The sequence below is a fragment of the Saccostrea echinata genome, unplaced genomic scaffold (genome assembly GCF_033153115.1).
Source record: "Saccostrea echinata isolate AGI-Se365-2 ecotype Australia unplaced genomic scaffold, CSIRO_AGI_Sech_v1 ptg000029l, whole genome shotgun sequence".
NCBI classification, from domain to species: Eukaryota; Metazoa; Mollusca; class Bivalvia; order Ostreida; family Ostreidae; genus Saccostrea; species Saccostrea echinata.
Window position 1 is genome coordinate 7,176,935 of NW_026889778.1, and position 9,304 is coordinate 7,186,238.

Sequence of the window (9,304 nt, forward strand, 5' to 3'; positions counted from 1 at the left end):
ATTTCTTGACAAGGTCATTGTATCGACCATAGAATTTGCAAAATGTTGACGTTAAACTCTACTGTTAATATCCTTGTATCATCACATTATTTGTCAATAGCTTGCCACGTTTTAGAAAATGTTCGAACGTTGAACAAGCTCTTGCGTCTCGAATCAACTGCATGGGAAACATATAATTCATATGCAGGTGATAAGGGTATATTGCTACAATAAATGAGGTAATCTGACTTTCCAAAATCCGAAGCCATAAAGTTTATCATAAAGTTCTGTTAACAGTTTTTCATTAAATTTTTTTCTAGAAATATCTAAAGATGAATCAAATGTTTCGGACTGGGTAGTGTCTTTAATTTCAAGTTCAAAGGGATATATGTATATCGCATCGGCAAAGGAATTAAAAAATATATTATTAATTGATAAAACGCCTTCGATATTTCTAAATGTCACAACAAGAGACATTCTTTTCATGTAGAATTGTTTTTTTAATAAATTCTGCTTCATATACATATATTAATAGTAATACCCTTCATAACAGAAAAGAGAAGATCAAGAGAGCTCAACATTTTATTAAAGTTAAAAAAAATTGTGGTAGTCTTGAATTAATTGTAGTCGGAATTGAAGAGAGAGAGAGAGACTTTTTGAACTTTAAGGTATACCTTACATGTGCCTATGATTAGAGATAAATACAGCACAACAATCAAATAAAAAATATTATTCTTCTAAATGCACAACAATCAAATTAAAAATTATTATTTTCTAAATCCAAAGAGCTAAAACATTTTAAAGTACACGATATAAAAAATTCAAAATACAAAATAATTACAAGCCTCAATATTTTTTAATTGAAATTTAAAATGAAAATGCAATATACATTTCAACAATGTATGAAACACTTGCCAGAAATTAAGCTAAGATCATATTCAAACATACTCAAAAAAATAAATAAATAAATAAAAAAAATAAAAATTGATTTCAAAAAGAAGAAGAAAATTAACGATCTCCTTCATTTTCGTATAACCATATTTGAATATTTTAATGATTCCTAGTAAGTCTTTATTCATACCTCTTTAAGCAATGCAATGCAAATCCATAGAAAAGATTCAACATTTCTGATAATGAAACCCTAGACAGGAAGTGAATCAAATACTTTAAACCCTAACGTCACTTCATGTCTATTTATAGTGGCTTGTACCTACAAATGGCCATTATGCATGGGCGTTATTTTCACAATGTCAAAATACGCGAGCGGCGCTTTGCGCCGCACGTCACTGCAAGCTCCTAAAGCAGCGTCTGAGTGAAGAGAAAATTCGGACTTCGCACATTGATCCGAACGATTTTTTCCGTAGTTACCTCGAAACCCACAATTCAACCCGAATGCCTCTCACTCTAACTACGTTCTAGAGGTATCATCAAAGTTCACCAAATAAAAGTTCAACAAATAATAAACTCATCTTGATTTAATGAATATTGCAGATGAAATATATGGAGATAATGAACAGTATTCAAGCTCAAAGTCCATTAAACAATACAAAATAGGAGCAGAGCAAACACGGACCTCTAAACATCAGAAGTGGGATCAGGTGCCATGGAGGAGTGAACATCCCCTGCCGACCGGTCACACCCGCCGTGTGCTCCTTGTCATGATCGGGAAATAACGGAAAAATCCGTCGACAATTCAGTGTGTAAATAATGGCCTAACAATTAGTACGAAAAAGTCAGTCAGCATTTGACTCAATGATAAATTGTATTTGCTGACAAGGTCATTGTATCGACCATAGAACTTACGAAATGATGACTTTAAACGAGACAGCTGATATCTTTGTCATCAACTTGTTTGTCAATAATTTACCTCGTTTTAGAAATTGTACATACATAGAGCATGCTCTTGCGTATCAAATCAACTGAGAGATATATACCCCGTATGCAGGTGATGAAGGTATATTGCTGCATAAGTAAGGGAAGTTGAAGATTGAAAAGTTAAAGATATGATGAAGATGAATCGTTCGTTTGTTAATCAGATTTCTTGAATGGTAACGCAACTGACATTCTCTACGTCATGTTACGTCAGAGTGTAGGCGTTCCTTATGTCTCGTGTGTTTTGAAGAGATATCCAGTAATAAGTATCTGCGCTCGCCCCAACGGTCGCACAGTCAACATATTACTGTATACAATACATATGAACTTCTAAAATATGCTCCATTAATGCATTTTCTTAATCTGATCACAATATAATCTTTGAGGAATAAAATACTCTGAATTATCTGATGATGTTGGTCAATGCATTTAAGTAAGTGATTTCGTGAGAGCTAAGAACGATTATGGATCCTGTAACAACAGTCGAAAAAATGTCTCTGAAATGTACTCAAGTCCGTATATACCTGGTTACATAATGGACACACAATCTGATTTGGTTTCTCTGCCTCCTTGGATTGACTATGAATCTGGATGATAAAGAGGATCAGAATTTTCACGTTGCTACATGTACATGTATAGGGTAAATTCCTTATCAGTTTTATAGAGGTACAGAAAAATAATACCAATATTTAGACACCAGAAACTAAAGTTTCAATAAGTACATTAACATTAAAACATCATATACATAAGTAATACCTCCTATTATTTTGTTGTCTACATAAATTTCAGAAAAATGATTGATTTTAAAATAAACTTGATATACATGTACACTATCACCCCTTGGCATTTGGAAAGAATATTATTATGTACCTGATAAGTACTTCCTGGTACAGCAGCAGGAGATACACCATCGCTGTACGTTCCACCTGACTCTCGGACCTGGTTAGTAATACCCTGAAGAAGGTACTTAGAGATCTGATATGTACAGTTATGGCCCATAGGTCCCATCCCCAGGTGTTGTTGAAGTGTGTGCTGATAACCTGGGTTGGAGTGTCGCTGATGCATCTCTTGGAATTGTCGCTTAGAGAAGTTCTCCATCTCATCCAGTAGCTGCTGGTTGCGTAGCTGGAGTTGTTTGTAGTCATTCTCCAGTTGAGTTTTCTCTGCATGGAGACGTTTCTTGGCAAATTTCTCGGCATTAAAATCTGACTTCCATATCTCAGCCTACAACGAAAATTGATGAGAATGCTTCATTCTCAAGATAATTGCTATGGCCTCATCTTAACATCCATGTTTTCTAATTTTATTTATACACTTAATATTTTTTATAGTACACAATAAAACCTAATTTTTATTATCTTTCGTACTAGACTTTCAGTATAAATAGTATCAAATTTTTTTTTTGTATAATCTCACTTTGAAATATACGTGTACAAATGATGAGCAAACTTATAATATAGTAGCGTGCAAATAAGAATTTTTTATTTTAAACTTGAAGCCATTTGTCTTTAAGAACCTTAAAGTCCTTACCATATTTCAGAATAAAATGCCAGCACTTTTTAGTACAGGGGCAGGGAGGGGGGGGGGGGGGGTGAATTGCTGAGTTTCACACCTGACCTATGGGTAAAGGGAACACATTACAGATTTTCACACGTAAGCTTTAAGTTCAGGGACCACATTACTGAGTTACCTGAGCTTTGAGTACAGGGACCACATTGTGGAGTTCCTCTGTTATTTTCTTATTCTCCTCCTGTATTTTGTTAAGCATCTCCTCTCTGGAGTTTATTTCTTTCTTCCCGGCGTACACCTGGGCCGTTAATCGACTAATCTGGTCCAGCAATTTTTGCTTCTCTTTTTCTGTATATCCACTCTACAAAAAGAACATATACTTTGTCCATGATGAATTTTTGCAAGCTTCATAATCTATTTGTCAAGGTAGGGTATGACTACACTTCATCTTAACTTCTCCCAGCCGAAACATGTGAAATCTTATTTCCTGTACACGTTTTATATAAAACTACTGGTTACATTGACACTTAGGATAAAAACAGAAGGTTAACACTTGATTTGACCGATGGACTTGGATGCTCACTCTTCCTTCTCACCTGATTTCACTGTGTTTCAATTTTCTTAAAGTTGTACAATGTGCACTTGTTATTGAACAAATTATTTTAATGTATGATTGAATATGCATAGCTTACAAACAGAACGCTATGTGCAGAATCGTGAGATCAAACATTTTGCCCTTCTTATTTTCTAAACATAAATACTCTGAAATTGATATTAAAATGATGCTGGCATTCTCCAATGACTGAATCTATATAATCGTTGGTGAGCAGTTCTTCCAACCATCCGCTGGAATTCCGAAGGGTACTAATTGTGTTCCTTTATTAACTAACCTGTTTTCATGTTTCTATGAAGCAGAATCTATTCAAAACATGATTCAGTAGAATAAGAACACACTTCCTGTAGCCTTCAACTGGACATTCAGAAATGAGACAATGAAAAAGATAACGAACAGAGATAGATTTCAAAAAAATCTACAAACAATACAAATTTGTGAACAGGGCCTAAAACGTGGACCCGAGGGAATTCCAGAGGTAGAATCAGGTGCTTAGGAGGAGTAAACATCCCCTGTTGACAGGTTACAGGAATTTCAACAACCAGTTTTCAGCCCACAGATTTGTATTGTTTGTAAAATTTTTGACATCGATCACTGTTTCATTCTGTTCATAGTATGGAATTGAAATCAAGCATTGAATATTCCATGTACATAAATTATAACTATTGAAATTATTACTTCATCAATCTTAAATTACTCTTTTTGTGTACCTTTGATTTTTGTCCCTTCTGATGCACCCGAACTGCCATCATATACATGACTTTAAATGAAAATGTGCTTTATGTATATAGATAATGAAATCAGTTGAGTTTAAAATGTTTGTAAATTTTTAAAAAGAGGTCTATGTATTAAGAAAAAAGTTATTACTTTTTTCCTTCATCCTTCCTTCAATTTTTGCCATTTTCTTTATCATTCCAATACCGTATTTTTTTTCTTTATCCCTTAAGAGAAACCTTAGCAACCCTTGCAGTAATACACAACGAAGTTTATATATATATATATATATATATATATATATATATATATATATATATATATATATATATATATATATATATATATATATATATATATATATATATATATATATATCTGTAAATGTAAGAGATCAAAACATGTGACTTGTATTACCAGTTTTCTCTAACTCACGTTCACTTCAAAAAAGACTCTTGGCAAGCTTCGTTTCTTTTGAAGAAGAACAATGCTACTATTAAAAGTTGGATGCTATTTTAATAAATGTTTGAATATGTAAAATCAGTTCGGAAAACACCTTTGAAATACTGAAGAATCTATTTACATGAAGAAAGAATAAAGAAATAGTTATGATATGCCAAATTGCAGTGTTTAAGAATTAAAAATAATTTTGCATTTTGTGTTTGTTTTGGCCGCCTAGCAAACGATGAAAGAAAAGAAAACACCTGAAAAAAGAAATTGATTTAGAAAGAAATGTAGAAAAGAGACAAATTATTTAAGAAGCATCGGATTATTATTAAAGAGGCAAAAAATATGAAGCTTTATTTTGGGAAAATCTTTTTTTCTGTAAATGATTTTAGCATACATGGAATATAGGAGTATCTATATGAGTGAAGACTTCTCGAGAGGGACGTTAAAAGCAAACAAACATGAAATATAAAAGGACACTTAAAATTGAACATTTCTTAATTTGGGGTGAAAAATTGTAAGAATTCTTTTCATGGTGACAAATGATTTTTTTACCATTGCAATGAGAAACTAAGATATAGACGTTACAATCGTTATCATGAGTTACAATCTGCTATAAAGAGCATATTAAGTGAGTTATATTATATGTATTTATGACTGGGGTTCCCTGATATGCATTTGATCTCATAAAATACATAGCCTAATAAAATATTCAAATTGATTCTTCTATTAACTCCTACTGCACAGTAAGACAATTATAATATCAACTCACCTGCGATTTGACTTTTTCGTAATTTTCTGACAAATTATATTTGGAACATTGTTGTTGGAATGACTGTTTTAGCTCAATCATGGCCTTTCTACAACGTGTAACAACACATATATAAAACCAGTTTTAACAAATTTTCCACATAATCAAAGGTACTTTTTAATTAATTTTATCAGATAATGAGAACAACGCACATTGTATGTACAAGAAGCTACTCAAAGCCTCAATGTTAACATCCTAAAAACTACGTGAACTAAAGTTTAATAAAGTACAAAGTTCGTCGATGTACTATGAAACATTGCTCTAGAACTTCCTTGGAGAGTTAGAGCCTTGATATCTCTTAACTTCCGACAGTATGATGTATATTTTGTAAATTAACATGAAAATGAAGATAACATTTCCATGTAACACCCAAAATTCCTGTGTAATACTTAGAAATACTTAGATTTACTATACAAAGTAAAGGGTTTAATTCCTGTAGACAAAAAATAATGCTCCTTTTCCCTTACTTGGTATTTTGATGTTCCTTTCTCTCCGCAGTTAGATCATCTTCGTATCTTTTAACTGACAGTCTTAGTTTTTCCACGAGAGCAGAATGTACCTCACCCTGAAACTAAAATATCTTATCCCTTTACTTTTAACTCATTTTCTCCCCTTCCCTACCAACGGTAAATGTATGCTGTGTTACAAGACAAATCTATTTCTATATTTTTAAAAAGCTGAAATTTAAATACAATTTCTTACTTGCATGTGAGTTGTGTCTAGTCTAACTCGATCTTGGGACTCCTTCAATGATAAATCTGATATCCTCTCCGGCAGACTGGACACTACTGTCTGACTCAGAGTGGCTCTGTAATAACCCAGTTCTATTACAAATTCTTTACCTTCCTCTCTCTTTGTTTCAATTGAAGGAATTGTCATAGTGACACATGTAGGAATGTTTCTGTATTTCTGCATTTTACTTTTGTGTCTAATGATGTCCGAGACTTTGTTCGACTTGACATTTATTTTGTTCTTTTGGGTTGTATTAATAATGTCTTTAATCAAATCCTGCAAGTTAGACAGGTATGATTTCAGAGTTGCAAGGTGGTGATTTTTCATTGACTCCACCAAAGAGCTTAGTTTGTTAAATACAGAGTCTACTTCGTTGTGCCAGACTTTTCTTTCCTTCTCGCATTCTTTTTTAAGCACATCAAATTTTTCCTTAGATATATCCATGCTAGTTTCTATTTCCCTCTGTTTCTTCTTGAAAGTCAAAATAATAGTGGATTCAATCTCACGCGTTTCCTTTTCAATCTCAATTTTCTTTTCTTGAAAGATTTGTTGTATACCACAAAAATGGTGCCCATTATGAAAACTAATGACACACTTAATACAAACGGGGACATCACACTGCTTACAATAGGCATCGCATCTCTGGTCTTTGTGAAATTCACACTCGGGGAAATCAAGCTTTGAAATTCTATCCTTATACGCAACTATTCCATGTGTTAGACACCCATTTTTCTCGACATGCTTATTCATGCAATATCCACATAAACTTACTTGACAGTTGTTACAAAATTGCTGGGTGGGGTTATTACAAAGGTCACAGGTGACTACCTCCTGAGCCCAGGTTATGGGAGTAGCCATTCCAATGCTCAGGTGTTAAATCATGAATCTGTTTAAACCAAAAATAAATTGCTTCTTTATTTATTATTTATTTCAAGTTATTTTATCATGTACATTTTACATAGAACGTCCTCTGTACTGTATAAGAACAGGCGCTGAAATCTTATCGCGTGAACTGTAAATTTTTATACAACGGCTTAAAAAATTGTGAAATATTATAACGACACAATTGTATTATGTTTACCATTGCCTACGTAACGTCACGAGTGTGTTGTCATTATGTAACGTGATCATATATATATATATATATATATATATATATATATATATATATATATATATATATATATATATATGAAGAATATTAATCATTATCAATGATCAATATGAGGTTGACATTACATTGATTGGTATATGTATAAAAATACCTTTTTGTGAAAATCACTGATTAACACGAACAATCCTTTGACTAAATGATCATTTGACTAGGTCCTACTTTCGGTTTAGTGTTCATTAATACAGTTCCAACTGACTGCCCTTATCAATTAGTACTGGGTCATGTGAAGTGATCTACGTAATGTCGTAAATTAGGACACAAAATTCTATTCATATGTGTCTCTTTAGAAGGGAATCATGGAGGGTAATGATTTTGGTGTGTTAAAAATACAGAAATTTACATCTTTTTAACGAGTTTTTAAATATTCAACATTTGAAACATTGAAGTGAAATTATCTTTTGTAAATATAATATATTGAAATTTAATTCATCAGAAAATTGAAGTTCTCAAAGATATATTTTGTATTAAAAACTTCCATGAACATATTCAGTAATCGTACTTGACGGAAACATGTATATTGTGAATACGTTATTTATATTTTTATGAATTTTGTTTTACGGATATAACGAATTACGGACATAGTTAAATACTTTTATAAGTCTCCATATATTTGAGCAACCGATTTTAGCTGTATAGTTCTACATTATGCAGAAAACCAAAGGTAAATGCACAATGAGAGAAGCCTTTTTTTCTATTTAGAACAACAGGGCCATAGTTATTCTTAATAATGAAAGATCCTTTAGTAGAAAGAAGGGTTGCATTAAATAACCGTGAATTGAGATTAATGAAAATAAGATTGAGTATCCTTTGTTTGGACCATCAACAGACTCTATCCAGTCTAAGGTTACAACTAGGTCACTACAACATGAATTTAGATAGCTGTTTACACTTACACAAGTATTTCATAAACAATTATACTTTCAGAATTGGATGTATGTTTGAGTATGCGATTTTTTTTTTGTTCATCATGGTTATTATTTTCATTTCCTATCTAATAATTTCTGTGGTGAATAGGTCATATAAAGAAAGTTAAGGGGGGGGGGGATTATTAAACGCTTGTATATTACTAAAGTTCGAGACGAGGAAACTTTTTCAGAAAATGCGTGCTAACGGCATAAAAACATGCCTTGCTGTTGGAACTATGAACGTGTTTCGAAGACACTAAATTGCCACCATTATCAGCAAGAATAAAAGGCCGACAGCTATCTACCTCCTTTTGGTCAATTATTTGAAGCTAGCGCTTCATGAAAATTATGCCTACGTGCAATTCTGTGTGATTTACACACCAATAATTCACACTAAACTTAAAAACATTCCTTATATTTACATTTTACATGTTTAAAAGCACCAATAATATACTCAATATTTGAATTTCTTGCTGCCCTATATCGTTACATTTTTTTACGTCTCTGTAGCCTCATTGTGACGTCACTTTAGCGCGAGTTTCACCTGT

General features: G+C 32.6%; 1 protein-coding gene across 1 annotated transcript; it reads right to left on the reverse strand.

Annotated features, from left to right (window-relative positions):
- Nucleotides 1-2,313: 2,313 nt before the first annotated feature.
- On the reverse strand, nt 2,314-7,535 carry LOC133194906 (NF-kappa-B essential modulator-like). Its single transcript, XM_061330806.1, has 7 exons — nt 6,648-7,535; nt 6,413-6,510; nt 5,907-5,994; nt 3,542-3,721; nt 2,722-3,075; nt 2,376-2,438; nt 2,314-2,322 (listed from the first exon to the last, which is right to left on the reverse strand). Exons 1-7 carry the CDS (start codon nt 7,533-7,535, stop codon nt 2,314-2,316), a joined length of 1,680 nt encoding a protein of 559 aa, XP_061186790.1.
- Between the last annotated feature and the right edge of the window lie 1,769 nt (nt 7,536-9,304).

Bases quoted from the DNA above. Each gene is read 5' to 3' on its own strand.
- LOC133194906 (XM_061330806.1), bottom strand. From the start codon at position 7,535: ATGGCTACTCCCATAACCTGGGCTCAGGAGGTAGTCACCTGTGACCTT. The intron at 6,511-6,647 runs GTAAGAAATTGT...TTTTAGTTTCAG, and splicing joins TAGACACAACTCACATGCAA to GGTGAGGTACATTCTGCTCT. The intron at 3,722-5,906 runs GTGAGTTGATAT...TTCTTTTTGTAG, and splicing joins ACGAAAAAGTCAAATCGCAG to AGTGGATATACAGAAAAAGA.